The sequence below is a fragment of the Leuresthes tenuis genome, unplaced genomic scaffold (assembly GCF_036924035.1).
Source record: "Leuresthes tenuis unplaced genomic scaffold, fLeuTen1.0.hap1 SCAF_8, whole genome shotgun sequence".
Taxonomy (NCBI): domain Eukaryota; kingdom Metazoa; phylum Chordata; class Actinopteri; order Atheriniformes; family Atherinopsidae; genus Leuresthes; species Leuresthes tenuis.
The window spans coordinates 782,768-801,508 of NW_027325362.1; the positions used below are offsets into that span (position 1 = coordinate 782,768).

At 44.4% G+C, this 18,741-nt stretch overlaps 1 protein-coding gene across 4 annotated transcripts in view; it reads right to left on the reverse strand.

The window, feature by feature from the left end:
* Positions 1–18,247, reverse strand: part of nfkb2 (nuclear factor of kappa light polypeptide gene enhancer in B-cells 2 (p49/p100)) — a 36,211-nt gene extending 17,964 nt beyond the window's left edge. For 2 of the 4 annotated variants that reach the window (XM_072390455.1, XM_072390452.1), the window contains exons 1-9: positions 17,956–18,098; positions 17,081–17,192; positions 11,990–12,026; positions 11,159–11,234; positions 5,647–5,687; positions 2,137–2,235; positions 1,918–2,069; positions 1,637–1,749; positions 680–838 (exon numbers count right to left, since the gene is read on the reverse strand). In XM_072390455.1, the coding sequence (XP_072246556.1) occupies positions 680–838; positions 1,637–1,749; positions 1,918–2,069; positions 2,137–2,235; positions 5,647–5,687; positions 11,159–11,234; positions 11,990–12,026; positions 17,081–17,097 (694 nt within the window). In that variant the 5' untranslated portion in view covers positions 17,098–17,192; positions 17,956–18,098. Of the gene's footprint in view, positions 1–679; positions 839–1,636; positions 1,750–1,917; positions 2,070–2,136; positions 2,236–5,646; positions 5,688–11,158; positions 11,235–11,989; positions 12,027–17,080; positions 17,193–17,955; positions 18,099–18,174 lie in introns of those variants that run through there. The other 2 variants (XM_072390454.1, XM_072390453.1) reach the window with 2 other exon arrangements.
* Positions 18,248–18,741: the final 494 nt, after the last annotated feature.

The window sequence follows — 18,741 nt, forward strand, 5'->3', positions numbered from 1 at the left end:
AGCCTTCAGTTATCAGGCCCCTAAAAGCAGAATGGGAGGCAGAGCCTTCAGTTATCAGGCCCCTAAAAGCAGAATGGGAGGCAGAGCCTTCAGTTATCAGGCCCCTAAAAGCAGAATGGGAGGCAGAGCCTTCAGTTATCAGGCCCCTAAAAGCAGAATGGGAGGCAGAGCCTTCAGTTATCAGGCCCCTAAAAGCAGAATGGGAGGCAGAGCCTTCAGTTATCAGGCCCCTAAAAGCAGAATGGGAGGCAGAGCCTTCAGTTATCAGGCCCCTAAAAGCAGAATGGGAGGCAGAGCCTTCAGTTATCAGGCCCCTAAAAGCAGAACGGGAGGCAGAGCCTTCAGTTATCAGGCCCCTAAAAGCAGAATGGGAGGCAGAGCCTTCAGTTATCAGGCCCCTAAAAGCAGAATGGGAGGCAGAGCCTTCAGTTATCAGGCCCCTCTCTGTGGAACCAGCTGCCAGTTTGGCTTCAGGAAGCAGACACCTTCTCTACCTTTAAGATCAGGCTGAAACTTAACTCAAACGGTCGCCTCGTGCACGCTGAGGCTGGTGGAGTGGGTCAGATTGTGATTTGGGGCTTTATAAATGAAACTTGGACTCATGTGGTCTGTCTCAGGAAGGCTGCAGCAGTCGTGGGTTTGGTGGTCGTTCTGTTCTCTGTGTGCTTCTGAAACTCACTGCTGTCGTAGATGGGGTTGGACACGACGGGTTTCAGCGCTCTGGTGAAGCCGCCGTTGCTGTCCTGCAGGTAAGCGGTGAACCTGAGCCGGACGATGTTCAGGTCCATGGCCTTTCCCAGCTCCTTGGCCTCCTTCAGGATGGAGGCTTCTTCTCCTTCTGTGGAGATGAGGTTTAGTCTCTGATCATTTAACTCAGCTGGAACTCATCTGAGCAGGTTAGATTTAATGATGAAGTAGAGATGTGTGTGTTCAGGTGTGTTCAGGTGTGTTCAGGTGTGTGTGTTCAGGTGTGTTCAGGTGTGTTCAGATGTGTGTGTTCAGGTGTGTGTTCAGGTGTGTGTTCAGGTGTGTGTGTTCAGGTGTGTGTGTTCAGGTGTGTGTGTTCAGGTGTGTGTGTTCAGGTGTGTGTTCAGGTGTGTGTTCAGGTGTGTGTGTTCAGGTGTGTGTGTTCAGGTGTGTGTTCAGGTGTGTGTGTTCAGGTGTGTGTGTTCAGGTGTGTTTGTTCTGGTGTGTTCAGGTGTGTGTTCAGATGTGTTCAGGTGTGTGTGTTCAGGTGTGTTCAGGTGTGTGTTCAGGTGTGTGTGTTCAGGTGTGTGTTCAGGTGTGTGTGTTCAGGTGTGTGTTCAGGTGTGTGTTCAGGTGTGTGTGTTCAGGTGTGTTCAGGTGTGTGTGTTCAGGTGTGTTTGTTCAGGTGTGTGTGTTCAGGTGTGTGTTCAGGTGTGTGTTCAGGTGTGTTCAGGTGTGTGTTCAGGTGTGTTCAGGTGTGTGTGTTCAGGTGTGTGTGTTCAGGTGTGTGTTCAGGTGTGTGTTCAGGTGTGTGTGTTCAGGTGTGTGTGTTCAGGTGTGTGTGTTCAGGTGTGTGTGTTCAGGTGTGTGTTCAGGTGTGTTTGTTCAGGTGTGTTCAGGTGTGTGTGTTCAGGTGTGTTTGTTCAGGTGTGTGTTCAGGTGTGTGTACCTGTCAGGTGACAGTGTGTTCCTTTCTGTCTCTTCCTCTCCTCTCGCAGCCTCCTGGTCAGCACCTCAACGACACCTTTCTTCGTCACGTGGAGGATCCCCAGATTACTGAACCTACAGGAAGTGACATCACAGGTTTCACCTTCAGCGGTCAGATCAGATTTTATTTCCTGCAGTTTTATTCTCATGAAGTTCCATTTTCAGCTGAATCCAACTGAAATGAATTCTGTCTCCCTCTGGATTTAATTAGTTTCAGGTGCAGCGATGTGATTGGATACTGACGAGGCTGTGAGGTCGTTGGGCCCGATGTCCAGCGTGCAGGTGCCGCTCTCCGTGCAGTGACGCCCCACCAGACTGTGGGCGTGGACCCGAGGCGGTTCGGTGTGGGTCACCAGCTGCACCTCCACCCGGGCGTGGCCCATGTAGTTGTTAATCTGAAACACACAGCGTGATCAGACGCTACGGCTAACAGCAGAGAGAAGAAGAAGCGGCGTCACACACCTTCACGGTCGGGTAGGTCCTCCTGTTCTTCTCGCTGGAGGCCCCTGGGAGCCCGCCGTGAGACGGACCCTCGCATTCATAACGGAAGCGAAAGCCCCTCTGGAAGCAGAAACAGCGGCAGGTTAGTCAGTGAGCAGCTGCTCCAGGTTCAGAGGAAGATTAGGAGGCTCAGACTCTGTTAAAAGTTGGATGTCTGGCAGCTTCTGCACCTGAATGAGGAGGAAACAGAAGATCTGCTCCACAGATCTGAGTCTCAGCTCAGGGAAACTCTGCTTCTTCTGATAAATCTAACATCAGGAACCTTGGGCTAACTTTCCTCTCAGCTTTCACTTCGGATGCTCGTGTCAAATCTCTGCTTCTCCTGTTTTCATCTCTTCAGAAATATTTCCCAGTTCAGTCCCTTTGAGTCCTGCTCTGAGCTGGAAACTCTTCTTCCTGCATTTATTCCACCAGCTCTGGATTATTGGGATTAAAACTCTTTGGAACGTCTGCAGGTTGTTCAGAACCAAACCTTAAGATCCTGGATTGGGCCTTAGAGCAAGATCAGGGGCCTGAGGTCCTGTGATCAGGGGCCTGAGGTCATGTGATCAGGTCCCTGAGGTCATGTGATCAGGGGCCTGAGGTCATGTGATCAGGGGCCTGAGGTCATGTGATCAGGGGCCTGAGGTCATGTGATCAGGGGCCTGAGGTCATGTGATCAGGGGCCTGAGGTCATGTGATCAGGGGCCTGAGGTCCTGTGATCAGGTCCCTGAGGTCCTGTGATCAGGGGCCTGAGGTCCTGTGATCAGGGGCCTGAGGTCATGTGATCAGGGGCCTGAGGTCATGTGATCAGGGGCCTGAGGTCCTGTGATCAGGTCCATTAGGTCCTGTGATCAGGGGCCTGAGGTCATGTGATCAGGTCCCTGAGGTCATGTGATCAGGGGCCTGAGGTCCTGTGATCAGGGGCCTGAGGTCATGTGATCAGGGGCCTGAGGTCATGTGATCAGGGGCCTGAGGTCATGTGATCAGGGGCCTGAGGTCATGTGATCAGGTCCCTGAGGTCATGTGATCAGGGGCCTGAGGTCATGTGATCAGGTCCCTGAGGTCATGTGATCAGGTCCCTGAGGTCATGTGATCAGGGGCCTGAGGTCCTGTGATCAGGTCCCTGAGGTCCTGTGATCAGGGGCCTGAGGTCCTGTGATCAGGGGCCTGAGGTCATGTGATCAGGGGCCTGAGGTCATGTGATCAGGGGCCTGAGGTCATGTGATCAGGTCCCTGAGGTCATGTGATCAGGGGCCTGAGGTCATGTGATCAGGGGCCTGAGGTCATGTGATCAGGGGCCTGAGGTCATGTGATCAGGGGCCTGAGGTCATGTGATCAGGGGCCTGAGGTCCTGTGATCAGGTCCATTAGGTCATGTGATCAGGGGCCTGAGGTCATGTGATCAGGTCCATTAGGTCATGTGATCAGGTCCCTGAGGTCCTGTGATCAGGTCCATTAGGTCCTGTGATCAGGTCCATTAGGTCATGTGATCAGGGGCCTGAGGTCATGTGATCAGGTCCCTGAGGTCATGTGATCAGGTCCATTAGGTCATGTGATCAGGTCCATTAGGTCCTGTGATCAGGGGCCTGAGGTCATGTGATCAGGTCCATTAGGTCCTGTGATCAGGTCCATTAGGTCCTGTGATCAGGTCCATTAGGTCATGTGATCAGGTCCCTGAGGTCATGTGATCAGGTCCATTAGGTCATGTGATCAGGTCCATTAGGTCCTGTGATCAGGGGCCTGAGGTCATGTGATCAGGTCCCTGAGGTCATGTGATCAGGTCCATTAGGTCCTGTGATCAGGGGCCTGAGGTCATGTGATCAGGGGTCTGAGGTCATGTGATCAGGTCCCTGAGGTCATGTGATCAGGTCCCTGATCACATGACCTCAGGGACCTGCTTTTTCTCTTTAAAAAGCAGCTAAAAACTCAACGTTTTAATCTTTGTGATGTTTACCCTGACAGCTGCTGGACTGATAAAATGTTTCTGACTCATCATGGAGCCAGTTTCAGGCTTCAGATTAAAACTGTTGAACTCCTTTAAAAACATTTTCATGTGAACAGCTGACATCTGATCATGTGATCCTGTTTGTGGAAACATGACGATCAATGGGCTGAACGAGGGTTTCAGGCTGCAGTTTGAAATCAAACAGGAACATTAAGGTTTGACCACATGGTGGCGCCACAGTCTATTTAATTCAATCTATTTATTCTGTGTTAATTGTATTATTTTACTAAAATCCTATTTCAGGTTTGTGTATCCTTCCCTGGCGCAGGTCACATGACCTCCAGCGGCAGAAACTCCTGCTTGTGCTCATCGGACTTTATGACTGTTGGGAAAACCCTGGAAAGCAGGAAGTTCCAGCTGAGGGGAATCACCTCGATGACGAGCGTTTCAGGTCAAAGGTCGTGTTTGCTCTTCCTCATTTTTTAACCTGCAGACCAGAGTCTTCCTCACAGGAAACAAACTACTTTGATCTTTCAGAATATTGATGAGAAATGTTTTAGTTTTCCATAAAACGCTGTTTTAAACAAAGACTTACAGCTGATTAAAATCTAACTGTATTACCTTATAAACTATTGATTTGAGATGGAAATAAACCATGAATATAACTTATAATACACCTTATTACATCCATCTTATTGTTGGTTTTGTGCTTTTAAAACATGTAACATCACACTTAAAATATAATGAAATCTAACATAAAGAAAGGAGAAAAATAAACGGAAATATATGAACAACATCTGAGTAAAATTAAACTAACGGATCCAGACTAAAAGTAGTTAAAATAAACTGTTAATTCAGCGTCTTCAGGCTGTAAAACATCACATCTTGTAAGTAGAAACTAAAATCTAAGGTGTTTTTTACATGTTTGTGTCACTCAGAGGTTTCTGTTGTCTTACTGTTTATTTAATAAAATATGTTTTTTATCTGTTTATAAGTTTTTAAAACAAAACAATTAAAAAATAAAGTACCAGTGAAACTAGTTTAAACCGATTAACCTAACCTAAAGTAATTCACTTTGGATTAAAGCATTTCCTAAATAAACTGAACATAAATGCAAATACAAATTAAGTTATTTCTGGAGAAAAGATGAAATAAAATAAATAACTGGTTTAATCTTTCAGAGTAAAGTATAAACTTTTTAATCATTATTTATTAGTGTAAAATGAATAAAAATGATAGAATAAAATAAAAACGGGTTGCTGAATGGGTTAAATCTGATGTGAAAGCTGTTAATAACTTCATCCTTTTGGACAAACAGCTGGACTCTCCGTCCTCTCCAAACTGACGTAAGTTGGAACATGGAGTCGGTTTATAGCATTAATTATTATATTTATTATGAGGTCTGAACTCCGATGGATAAAAAGACTTCGTAAGGCTCTAATATCCGTCTTACTGGAGCTGTTTCATCATCAGCTCACCTGCTGACTGCCTTCATGGTGTTTTAATGCAGCGAAAAACGTTTGTTCAGGAAAGACTCATCTCACCTGTTTGGGCTCTTCGATGATCTGTACATAAGGACCATGAGCTGAAAAACAACCACAGGTGAGGTTAGCGACACAGACAAAGACCCTCAAGCCCTGAAACAATGACTAACACTTTCTGAATTTCACCTCCAACTTTCATTATTTCACCAGTTACAGGAACTTTTTTTACGCGTAATAAATTAATAAAAGGTGGTTTTCCCCCTGATTAAGATCTAGAACGTGCAGTTCAAGGTTCCCGAAGCTGCACTTTAGCTGTGGACAGAGGAGGTCTCAGTTTCTGGTAACCAGAGAGGTGGGAAGTGTCGCTTACAGGTGCTTTCAGAAAACTGTTAGAGTCCTGGTTTACAGGTTTGAACCAGAGATTATTTTAAAAAGCCGCTGGGGTGTCTGACCACGAGGTCCCTGGTGCGTCCAGCCAGAATTCATCAGAAAAAATGCTTTTTAAAGGTTTGTTTTCAGGTGAAAGACATTTTCAGCAGGTGAAAACCAGGTTCTACTTCACAGAGTCTCACTATATAAGCCCAGTTTGAGCTACAGGTCCATCTAACTGGACCAGCGTCCTGGTCCCAGTACAGCTGCAGAGGATCAGAACCGTCTGAGGCTGTGGACCCTGCAGACATCCTGCTGCCTCCAACCTCCTCTGTGGGAGGTCCTGGTCCAGTTCAGCTGAGTTCTCTGCTCAGATGCTGTCTTTAAGCTACTTTAACGGTGATTCTGTGGTTATAAAATCAGGATTTTATTAGAGCAGAGCGACAGTCTTTAGGTGAGCCTTAATGGGCTGATTTTCAGTCCCAGTTTCTGATAAAATAATCTGAAAGATGGAAGTTTGGAGCCTGAACAGAGAAGCTGGGACCATCTGAGTCCAGCTGAGTGTTTCCATGCAGGAGGGATTCAGTGTTTAAAAGTCCGGTTTCAGTCAGACTGAGGTGTTTACATGTGTTTAAAGGTCCGGTTTCAGTCGGACCGACGTGTTTACATGTGTTTAAAGGTCCAGTTTCAGTCAGACTAATGTGTTTACATGTGTTTAAAGGTCCAGTTTCAGTCAGACTGACGTGTTTACATGTTTAAAGGTCCAGTTTCAGTCAGACTGACGTGTTTACATGTGTTTAAAGGTCCAGTTTCAGTCAGACTGACGTGTTTACATGTGTTTAAAGGTCCAGTTTCAGTCAGACTGACAGGTTTACATGTGTTTAAAAGTCCGGTTTCAGTCGGACCGACGTGTTTACATGTGTTTAAAGGTCCAGTTTCAGTCAGACTGACGTGTTTACATGTGTTTAAAGGTCCAGTTTCAGTCAGACTGACATGTTTACATGTTTAAAGGTCCAGTTTCAGTCAGACTGACGTGTTTACATGTTTAAAGGTCCAGTTTCAGTCAGACTGATGTGTTTACATGTGTTTAAAGGTCCAGTTTCAGTCAGACTGACGTGTTTACATGTTTAAAGGTCCAGTTTCAGTCAGACTGACGTGTTTACATGTTTAAAGGTCCAGTTTCAGTCAGACTGACGTGTTTACATGTGTTTAAAGTCCAGTTTCTGTCAGACTGACGTGTTTACATGTTTAAAGGTCCAGTTTCAGTCAGACTGACGTGTTTACATGTGTTTAAAGGTCCAGTTTCAGTCAGACTGACAGGTTTACATGTGTTTAAAAGTCCGGTTTCAGTCGGACCGACGTGTTTACATGTGTTTAAAGGTCCAGTTTCAGTCAGACTGACGTGTTTACATGTGTTTAAAGGTCCAGTTTCAGTCAGACTGACGTGTTTACATGTTTAAAGGTCCAGTTTCAGTCAGACTGATGTGTTTACATGTGTTTAAAGGTCCAGTTTCAGTCAGACTGACGTGTTTACATGTTTAAAGGTCCAGTTTCAGTCAGACTGACGTGTTTACATGTTTAAAGATCCAGTTTCAGTCAGACTGACGTGTTTACATGTGTTTAAAGTCCAGTTTCTGTCAGACTGACGTGTTTACATGTTTAAAGGTCCAGTTTCAGTCAGACTGACGTGTTTACATGTGTTTAAAGGTCCAGTTTCAGTCAGACTGACGTGTTTACATGTGTTTAAAGGTCCAGTTTCAGTCAGACTGACGTGTTTACATGTGTTTAAAGGTCCAGTTTCAGTCAGACTGATGTGTTTACATGTGTTTAAAGGTCCGGTTTCAGTCGGACTGACGTGTTTACATGTGTTTAAAAGTCCGGTTTCAGTCAGACTAATGTGTTTACATGTGTTTAAAGGTCCGGTTTCAGTCGGACTGACGTGTTTACATGTGTTTAAAAGTCCGGTTTCAGTCAGACTGACGTGTTTACATGTTTAAAGGTCCAGTTTCAGTCAGACTGACGTGTTTACATGTGTTTAAAGGTCCAGTTTCAGTCAGACTGACGTGTTTACATGTGTTTAAAGGTCCAGTTTCAGTCAGACTGACGTGTTTACATGTGTTTAAAGGTCCAGTTTCAGTCAGACTGACGTGTTTACATGTGTTTAAAGGTCCAGTTTCAGTCAGACTGACAGGTTTACATGTGTTTAAAAGTCCGGTTTCAGTCGGACCGACGTGTTTACATGTGTTTAAAGGTCCGGTTTCAGTCAGACTGATGTGTTTACATGTGTTTAAAAGTCCAGTTTCAGTCAGACTGACGTGTTTACATGTGTTTAAAAGTCCGGTTTCAGTCAGACTGACGTGTTTACATGTGTTTAAAGCTCCAGTTTCAGTCAGACTGACGTGTTTACATGTGTTTAAAAGTCCGGTTTCAGTCAGACTGATGTGTTTACATGTGTTTAAAAGTCCGGTTTCAGTCAGACTGACGTGTTTACATGTGTTTAAAAGTCCGGTTTCAGTCAGACTGATGTGTTTACATGTGTTTAAAAGTCCAGTTTCAGTCAGACTGACGTGTTTACATGTGTTTAAAAGTCCGGTTTCAGTCAGACTGATGTGTTTACATGTGTTTAAAGGTCCAGTTTCAGTCAGACTGACGTGTTTACATGTGTTTAAAAGTCCGGTTTCAGTCAGACTGACGTGTTTACATGTGTTTAAAAGTCCAGTTTCAGTCAGACCGACGTGTTTACATGTGTTTAAAAGTCCGGTTTCAGTCAGACTGACGTGTTTACATGTGTTTAAAGGTCTGGTTTCAGTCAGATGACGTGTTTACGTGTATTTAAAGGTCCAGTTTCAGTCAGACTGACGTGTTTACATGTGTTTAAAAGTCCGGTTTCAGTCAGACTGACGTGTTTACATGTGTTTAAAGGTCTGGTTTCAGTCAGATGACGTGTTTACGTGTATTTAAAGGTCCGGTTTCAGTCAGACTGACGTGTTTAAAGGTCCAGTTTCAGTCAGACTGACGTGTTTACATGTGTTTAAAGGTCCAGTTTCAGTCAGACTGACGTGTTTACATGTGTTTAAAGGTCCAGTTTCAGTCAGACTGACGTGTTTACATGTGTTTAAAGGTCCAGTTTCAGTCAGACTGATGTGTTTACATGTGTTTAAAGGTCCAGTTTCAGTCAGACTGACGTGTTTACATGTGTTTAAAAGTCCAGTTTCAGTCAGACCGACGTGTTTACATGTGTTTAAAGGTCCAGTTTCAGTCAGACTGATGTGTTTACATGTGTTTAAAGGTCCAGTTTCAGTCAGACTGACGTGTTTACATGTGTTTAAAGGTCCAGTTTCATTCAGACTGATGTGTTTACATGTGTTTAAAGGTCCAGTTTCAGTCAGACTGATGTGTTTACATGTGTTTAAAAGTCCGGTTTCAGTCAGACTGACGTGTTTACATGTGTTTAAAAGTCCAGTTTCAGTCAGACTGACGTGTTTACATGTGTTTAAAGGTCCAGTTTCAGTCAGACTGACGTGTTTACATGTGTTTAAAGGTCCAGTTTCAGTCAGACCGACGTGTTTACATGTGTTTAAAGGTCCAGTTTCAGTCAGACTGATGTGTTTACATGTGTTTAAAAGTCCGGTTTCAGTCAGACTGACGTGTTTACATGTGTTTAAAAGTCCGGTTTCAGTCAGACTGACGTGTTTACATGTGTTTAAAAGTCCAGTTTCAGTCGGACTGATGTGTTTACATGTGTTTAAAAGTCCAGTTTCAGTCAGACTGATGTGTTTACATGTGTTTAAAAGCTCCAGTTTCAGTCAGACTGATGTGTTTACATGTGTTTAAAAGTCCGGTTTCAGTCAGACTGACGTGTTTAAAGGTCCAGTTTCAGTCAGACTGATGTGTTTACATGTGTTTAAAAGTCCGGTTTCAGTCAGACTGACGTGTTTAAAGGTCCAGTTTCAGTCAGACTGACGTGTTTACATGTGTTTAAAGGTCCAGTTTCAGTCAGACTGATGTGTTTACATGTGTTTAAAAGTCCAGTTTCAGTCAGACCGACGTGTTTACATGTGTTTAAAGGTCCAGTTTCAGTCAGACCGACGTGTTTACATGTGTTTAAAGGTCCAGTTTCAGTCAGACTGATGTGTTTACATGTGTTTAAAAGTCCAGTTTCAGTCAGATGACGTGTTTACATGTATTTAAAGGTCCAGTTTCAGTCAGACTAACGTGATTACATGTGTTTAAAAGTCCAGTTTCAGTCAGACCGACGTGTTTACATGTGTTTAAAAGTCCGGTTTCAGTCAGACTGACGTGTTTACATGTGTTTAAAGGTCCAGTTTCAGTCAGATGACGTGTTTACATGTATTTAAAGGTCCAGTTTCAGTCAGACTAACGTGTTTACATGTGTTTAAAAGTCCGGTTTCAGTCAGACTGACGTGTTTACATGTGTTTAAAGGTCCAGTTTCAGTCAGACCGACGTGTTTACATGTGTTTAAAGGTCCAGTTTCAGTCAGACTGATGTGTTTACATGTGTTTAAAAGTCCGGTTTCAGTCAGATGACGTGTTTACATGTGTTTAAAAGTCCGGTTTCAGTCAGACTGACGTGTTTACATGTGTTTAAAAGTCCAGTTTCAGTCAGACTGACGTGTTTACATGTGTTTAAAAGTCCAGTTTCAGTCAGATGACGTGTTTACATGTGTTTAAAAGTCCAGTTTCAGTCAGACCGACGTGTTTACATGTGTTTAAAGGTCCAGTTTCAGTCAGACTGACACAATAATTGAATATATCGTGAAATGATGAAGTCAGAAGTTATAAACAAACAAAAGGCAGAAAATGTTTCCAGCTCAGGAGAGTTCAGGTCTCCACAGTTTAAAACAGCTTCTTGTGTCATCTTCAGGTTTCAGGAGGTAAAGACTTGACAGCTTTAATCAGCTTAATGGAGGGCAGCGAACACCAACGCTTCATCCTTCCACACAGTTGGAGCCAAAGATGTGAGGAGCACCTCTGGTTGGTTCGTCTTTTATAAAACACCAGAAGAACAAACTCGCAGCTCAGAGTTTCCGGGAACATTCTTCCACGGACGGATCTAAATGGACCTTAAGACCTCTGAACAACCGTCCTGTCTGACTGTCAAAACGTATTCCTGAACTCTGTTGAACCGCGATGATGTCATCATGACCTCATCATGACCTCATCATGGTGTGTGTGTGCTCACCTGTCTCAGGTATGTAGGGCTCAGTCTTTATGTCCACTGGGGGAATGTAGTCGTATGGCATCAAATTCAGCTGCAGCTGAAAACCAAACAGAACATCTGTCAGGTTCTGAACCTTCAAAACCAGTCAGTCAATCAATAAACTGATCAATAATTATCTGCTTTCTGCTCAAACCTTTACACATTTGAAAAGAACTGAGATGTGTTTTGGGGGCTTCCTGTTTTTCAGTCACCGATGATCAGAAACTGTCAGGCATCAATATGATTGGATGATTGATCAGGCAGTTCCTTATGGTTCTGATCAGTTCATGAACTGAATGACGTGGTCCATCAAACTGAAGGAGTTCAGCAGCAAACTTTCCCTCCGTCTGCACCCCCGCCGTCACAGACGGGAAGTCAGACGACTTTCAGCAGAAGCTCACAGGAAGTTGAACTCTGAGCTGCTCGGATGACGATTTAAAATAATAAAAAGCTTCATTTTTCACATTTTTCAGACTTCTCAAACCAAAATGTGTCGTTCGGACCGACAGAGAAGCTTTGAATTCCCCACACTCGGTCGGACCCTGAAGACACGTGCAAATCGTCTTCACGCCGCTTCGATAAAACACATCTGCAGCTTTTTGTGGTTTTTACAGCCGAGTGAAGCTTGAACCACATGTTGGTTGATTTGAGATGCTGATATTTGACTGTTTAACATGAACCCAGGGAGTGACACACATCTGGCTGCAGATGCTCGGATCCATCTGTTCAAGGACTGTTGGAAATCTGCAGTTTCTGGGTGAGGTGATTTATCTGTGACATAACCACTGAAAACATGAAGAGAAAAAGACTCACGTCGCTGTCGTAGTTGATGAACTGAGCCTCGGTCATCCTGCAGAGCAAACACACAAACTGTCAGAGATCCAGCACACACACAGGTTTCCTCTGTGAGGAGGAAATCGGATCGACTCTGCGACCCGACGGCCTTTAAAGCGTCTGAAAATCACAATAAACAAACAAACTGCAGCAGTTTCACTTTCACAGCGAGCTCCAGGCAGCCTCTGGGTCGCTGCCCCTCCCCCCTCAGGTTCTCAGTCACTTCCTGGAAGTGGCCGAGCTGAGGAAAACCCCCAGAATCCCAGAGCAGCGTACGGGGGGGGCGGGGCTGAGCAGACTGAAGTGAATCATTCAGAATGAGGAAAAAAATGATTAAGAGCAGAAATAAACACAAACATGGGCTGAAAATAATTTAAGATACAAACAAAAAACAGATCAAATTCAGACTTCAAGAATAAAAGTGAAGCAGAAGACAGAAGAAGAAAGAAGAAAACTGGGAAAACCTCCAGCCTTTAGCAGCCAGTTAAAGGTGGAAAAGTCCCAGTTTAACAGCTGCACCGACCCTGAGGCGAACTGCTGCATGAAGAACTGATAAATAATGTAATCTGGACTCAAACAGAACCTCCATCGCCCTGAAGCCAACACTTAAGCTGTTGTTGTGGGGACATTTCCATTAAAAAGACTCGTCACACTGCCCCTTCAGGCCAAACACACAAACTACATCCAGAACTTTAAAATCTAACATGAACTGGACCCGAACAGCACCTGAGGGCGGTTCTGGAGGCTGCTGGTTCCAGCTGAAACATCCTGATGCTCAAACAGAGCTGAAATATTCAAACCCAGGTGGTGAAAGCAGGTGAAACAGAAGAGAAGCAGCTGTCTGCAGACTCCTTAGATCATGATTTACAGCTTAAATTTCTGCAGTTAAAATGCCTCCAAATAAAGTCGGCTGGACGATTCGAAGATGTTTTACAGAAGAACCCGATCAGAGCTGCACAAACAGACAGATGTGGGTAAAAACGTGTACCTGCAGCGGCGGCGGTGGTGTCAGCGGGCGAAGCTGTGAGAGGCGACCTGCAGCAGACCAACTCAGACTCACTTTGACTTCTTCACTTCTTCTTTGCTCATTTTTCTGGTGGTTTCTGGTTGACGGTCTGACTTCCTGTCTCTCCTCCCTCACTTCACGCTCTGACTCAGATCTAATGCAAGGTGCCGTTCCCCCTGGGCGGCAGGACAGCCCCCACGACAGCACCGGCCAATCGGAGCGCCAGTAAAAGGGCCTCATTAACATAAAAACCACAGCAGGTAGAGTACACGAGAAAACCCAAGGGGGAAGTCGGCAGGAATCCACAGAGGTGATTTCATTCTGCTGTTCCTGTGAAACGTGTTTCTCTGAACACGTCGTCATGGGTTACCAACGCCTTCAGACACAAATGTAAACAGCGGGATGCCGCAGTACAGGTGGTTCCGACCCGTTTCTCCTGGATCAGTTCCTGAGTTTGACATGATGCATGTTGGTCAGAACGTCACTATGTCACATGACGTTAAAACCTGCCAGGTGTGAGGCGGCTGCTGTCAGGACAGGTGACGACAGATCTCTGCTCTGATTGGCTGAAAGCTTCACAAATACATTTTATTCTGGTTTTCTGTCCTGGACCTTAATTTACTTTATTTCTCACCGAACACGGAAGTTTTCATCAACAGCAGGACAGCTGGGAATACGTGAAGGACCAGGAAGAACCGGGAAGGATCAAGAGTGTCCAGAGATGTCCAGAAAGGATCAAGAGTGTCCATGAAGGTCCAAGAGTGTCCAGAGATGTCCAGGAAGGACCAAGAGTATCCAGAGATGTCCAGAAAGGATCAAGAGTGTCCAGAGATGTCCAGAAAGGATCAAGAGTGTCCATGAAGGTCCAAGAGTGTCCAGAGATGTCCAGGAAGGACCAAGAGTATCCAGAGATGTCCAGAAAGGATCAAGAGTGTCCAGAGATGTCCAGAAAGGATCAAGAGTGTCCATGAAGGTCCAAGAGTGTCCAGAGATGTCCATGAAGGTCCAAGAGTGTCCAGGGATGTCCAGGAAGGACCAAGAGTATCCAGAGATGTCCAGAAAGGATCAAGAGTATCCAGAGATGTCCAGAAAGGATCAAGAGTGTCCATGAAGGTCCAAGAGTGTCCAGAGATGTCCATGAAGGTCCAAGAGTGTCCAGGGATGTCCAGAAAGGATCAAGACTGTCCAGGAAGGACCAAGAGTGTCCAGAGATGTCCAGAAAGGATCAAGAGTATCCAGAGATGTCCAGAAAGGATCAAGACTGTCCAGGAAGGACCAAGAGTGTCCAGGGATGTCCAGAAAGGATCAAGAGTGTCCAGGAAGGACCAAGAGTGTCCAGAGATGTCCAGGAAGGACCAAGAGTATCCAGAGATGTCCAGAAAGGATCAAGAGTATCCAGAGATGTCCAGAAAGGATCAAGAGTATCCAGAGATGTCCAGAAAGGATCAAGAGTATCCAGAGATGTCCAGAAAGGATCAAGAGTGTCCAGGAAGGACCAAGAGTGTCCAGAGATGTCCAGGAAGGACCAAGAGTATCCAGAGATGTCCAGAAAGGATCAAGAGTGTCCAGGGATGTCCAGAAAGGATCAAGAGTGTCCAGGAAGGACCAAGAGTGTCCAGAGATGTCCAGGAAGGACCAAGAGTATCCAGAGATGTCCAGAAAGGATCAAGAGTGTCCAGAGATGTCCAGAAAGGATCAAGAGTGTCCAGGAAGGACCAAGAGTGTCCAGAGATGTCCAGGAAGGACCAAGAGTATCCAGAGATGTCCAGAAAGGATCAAGACTGTCCAGGAAGGACCAAGCGTATCCAGAGATGTCCAGAAAGGATCAAGAGTATCCAGAGATGTCCAGAAAGGATCAAGACTGTCCAGGAAGGACCAAGAGTGTCCAGAGATGTCCAGAAAGGATCAAGACTGTCCAGGAAGGACCAAGAGTGTCCAGAGATGTCCAGAAAGGTTCAAGAGTATCCAGAGATGTCCAGAAAGGATCAAGACTGTCCAGGAAGGACCAAGAGTGTCCAGAGATGTCCAGAAAGGATCAAGACTGTCCAGGAAGGACCAAGAGTGTCCAGAGATGTCCAGAAAGGATCAAGACTGTCCAGGAAGGACCAAGAGTGTCCAGAGATGTCCAGAAAGGTTCAAGAGTATCCAGAGATGTCCAGAAAGGATCAAGACTGTCCAGGAAGGACCAAGAGTATCCAGAGATGTCCAGAAAGGATCAAGACTGTCCAGGAATGACCAAGAGTATCCAGGGATGTCCAGGAAGGACCAGGAGGGACCAATAATGACCAGATACCAACGTAAAAAGGTTGTCCAATCGTCCTTTCTTCATTTACGAACAATCTCCAACAAGATAAAACCACTGCTTCATCTCTCCCAGATTACTGTATCTCACTCCTCTCTAACCCAAAAATCCTTCTCCTGCCTCCAACGTCTCACTGGTCCTAACAGATAATTCCACATCAGCCCAATCCTGGCTCCCTGTACATTTCAGATTCGTCTGCTTTTAAAGCTCCCGTGGGTCTGGCCCCCAGTTAAATATCAGAAATGCTGAAGAGCGGCGCCTTGCCTTACGTTTAACTTGTAGCTGATCTCAGTTTCCTCCACCTGGTCAGTCAAAGCTCTGTAAACTCTGTTATTTAAATCAATTTATTATTATATTTATAGGTAATCTAATTGTTGTTACACCTGTTATACACAGTTATAAACTGGCAGTTATGTTACATATATATTGTATTGTTACGGCTATTTTCTATTATTTTACAGTATTTCTTTGGCCGAGCTGCTGGGATATTAACATTTTTTAAAGGTTTAGCTCCTGTTTCACCAAAGTTGTTCAATTTATTCATTAAATTAATAATTCTGGTATCATGTGAAGCTGCAGCAGCCTGAAAATCTGAAACCTGAGTCAGATGTTTATTCTTTTTACACCAAAGTTGTTCTGTTGACTGATCATTCTTCTCATTTACGGTAATATTTTAGTTGAAATGACTTAAGACAGCTCACATTTCCATAGTGGTCCATGTGTTCTGGGTTCTATTCAGTTTGTGGTTCTTTACTTTTGTTCTCGTGTTCTTGTTGGTTTAATTTCTTTAGTTTAAACTCCAGCTTTTCTGCTGCTTTCTGTTCGATACTCGTCTTCAGCGCTGTAGTTTTTAGTTTCTGGACTTTCTGTTGGTGATAAACCTTTTGTTTTATTATAAAAGCTCATTTATTTCTAATTTTTATCCTTGAATTATCCTTCAACTGAAGGAAAGACTGCAGAGGAATCAGAGGAGCTGTGTTTACATGAACCTCTTTTAATCCGAATCAAACGGGTTCAGTCAGGATGAATCCTTAAACTGATCCAGTTGCGTTATTTCATCTTTAAACCTGTTTATACTCCGACCAACACACACAACTAGCCTCTTATTTTAAGTTCTGACTGGATTTCATTGTGCTTTAAAATGTTTTAATGGACAGAGTTCAGGGTTAGGTTCAGGTTCAGGATCATTTCAGCTGCAGGAGGCAGCTTCTGGACAGGTTTCTGCTTTAAAGCCTCAGCTCCTGTTTTACCTGCTTTGATCTTAATGAAACTAAAGAACCGATAATCCACTTCAGGAGAAACGTTAATGACCCAAAACTCAGCTCCATGCAGGGTGAGGAGGTCCAAACTGTGAGGAGGTCCAGAGTCTGACCTCCAGCTGAAGCCTGATTACAGAGAAGCTGAACTCTTTAAATCAGGCTCTTTTAATGGGAAACACTTTAAACCGGTTAGTTAATCAGGCCCAGTTCTGTCAGAGAGTCGGTTCTGATGCCCTCAGAGCGGCGCTGAGACGGGGAAACAGAACTGGGCCTGATTCTGCTGAAGCAGGCTGGAGTTTTTACTCCTGATATCAGCTGATTATCTGCAGCTGATCTGCGTCTCTGACACCTTAAACTGGGAGAACCGGGAAGGCTGAAGCTTTTCTGAGCTCTGGGTCATGTGACCTGATGAAACAAACTGATCTGCAAACATTTATTTCACACAGATAAGGAAACGGAGTTAAATCCCAACTTCTGCAGCCTCAGCGAGCTTCATCACGTACCTCAGAGCTCCAGCCATGACTGAAGAGGAGGAGCGAGCGCTGGATGGTGAAGGCTCAGCTCCCTGCAGGTGGAGGTGGAGGTGGAGGTGTTCTTCCTCCTTCAGGGATTTTTCTGCAGATGACAAACTGAGAGTTAGCGAGCGCCACATCTGAGCTCAGAGGAGGGAATTTCCACCCTCCTCCTCCTCCTCCTGTTCGATAATTATTCAGGGACAATCCTTGAGTTCCAGTGGAGCAGAAAAAACAACAAACAGCCGTCAGAGGAGCGTTTACCACGGCCTGAACTTTCACCTCTGCACCCACAGTTAGCTTAGCTTAGCACAAAGACTGGAAGTGAAGGGAAACTGTTAGCCTGGAAGCAATCTTTGTTGTCAGGGTTCTGACAGCGACTCTTTAGGTTGTTTTTACAACATTTAGCTCTAATAGAGCCCGGTATGGAGGCCCTGAAGGGCCACGCGGAAATAAAATGGTTTAAAACTAAAGCAAAACGTAGTTTTCTGACACTTTTTTGTGTTTTGTCCCTCTGGATCGCTGCTTCTCAGAGACAGTTACCAACACTGAGGATAACTGTGACACCAGGATAAAATCCCGATTTCATCTCATGATCACCAAAACTGAAGTAAATTATTGATATTTTATTCTTTAAAGACGTTTTTAAGCAGCAGAACTGTGTAGTTACACACATCTGACAAGCTGTTTTCAAGCTGTTTCCATTTACTTATTTAACTGGGTGAAAGAAGTCAAATGATTTCACAGATTTAAGCAGAAATTTGCATTTTCTCTGCATGAAATAACCGTGAGCAGAATTAAAGGGTTAAAACAGCTTCAGTAAGTCTGCTGTTACACAACAGCACTTCCATCTGCTTCTTTTTCACCTTTATGTGCTTAAACCCCTACTTTTCCGTCAGTTTTCCACCTGAAACCCAGTTCGGCTCACCTTCAGTCTGTTTTCACTCCTCAGTTCGGTTTTAATCCGAATTTAACGGCGAATAAAACTCCACAGAAATGTTTTAGTTTGAAACCGATTCGGGGTCAGTTTCCGCCTGACTGTCACCGTCAGTCCCGCCCGCAGAGGTGAAAAAGGTGAGTTTTACCTGCGAACTGCCTCTGTTTAAACCCTCCGTCCGTCTTTCGTCTCCAAAAACTCCGAAATGGACCAACCGTCAAAATAAAGTCCGAAAACAGAGGGCACTTCCGGTTCAGGCTTTTCAAAGTCAAGCCTTTTGAATGTTTTTTTCTTTTTAGTTGGGGAAAAAAAACCTGATTTCACGTGGAAATATATTATTTTTTTCAAACTTTAAATAGTTTGCGTTTTATTTCACAGCCCCCCCCTTTTTTTATGAAAACGGGTTTAATATTAACTTTAGGAAATAATAAAACAAGCCTTTATAGATTTGAATATCAAAACTATATGTAAATACACAAGAAAAAAAACACAAAAGCAGTTTTTATAAAGTCAGAACCTTCAAAAGTTCATTTGGTCTTTATTTGTTTACATTTCAAACATCTTTATTCAAACAAACTATTTGAACAGATTTCAGTCCCGTTCATAGACATGTATATATATATATATATTTATATTTATATGTCTACGGTCCTGTTTCGTGAACGGAAAGCTTTTATTTTCACCTCACCGGAAGTCTTTTTCCCGCTCTCCACCG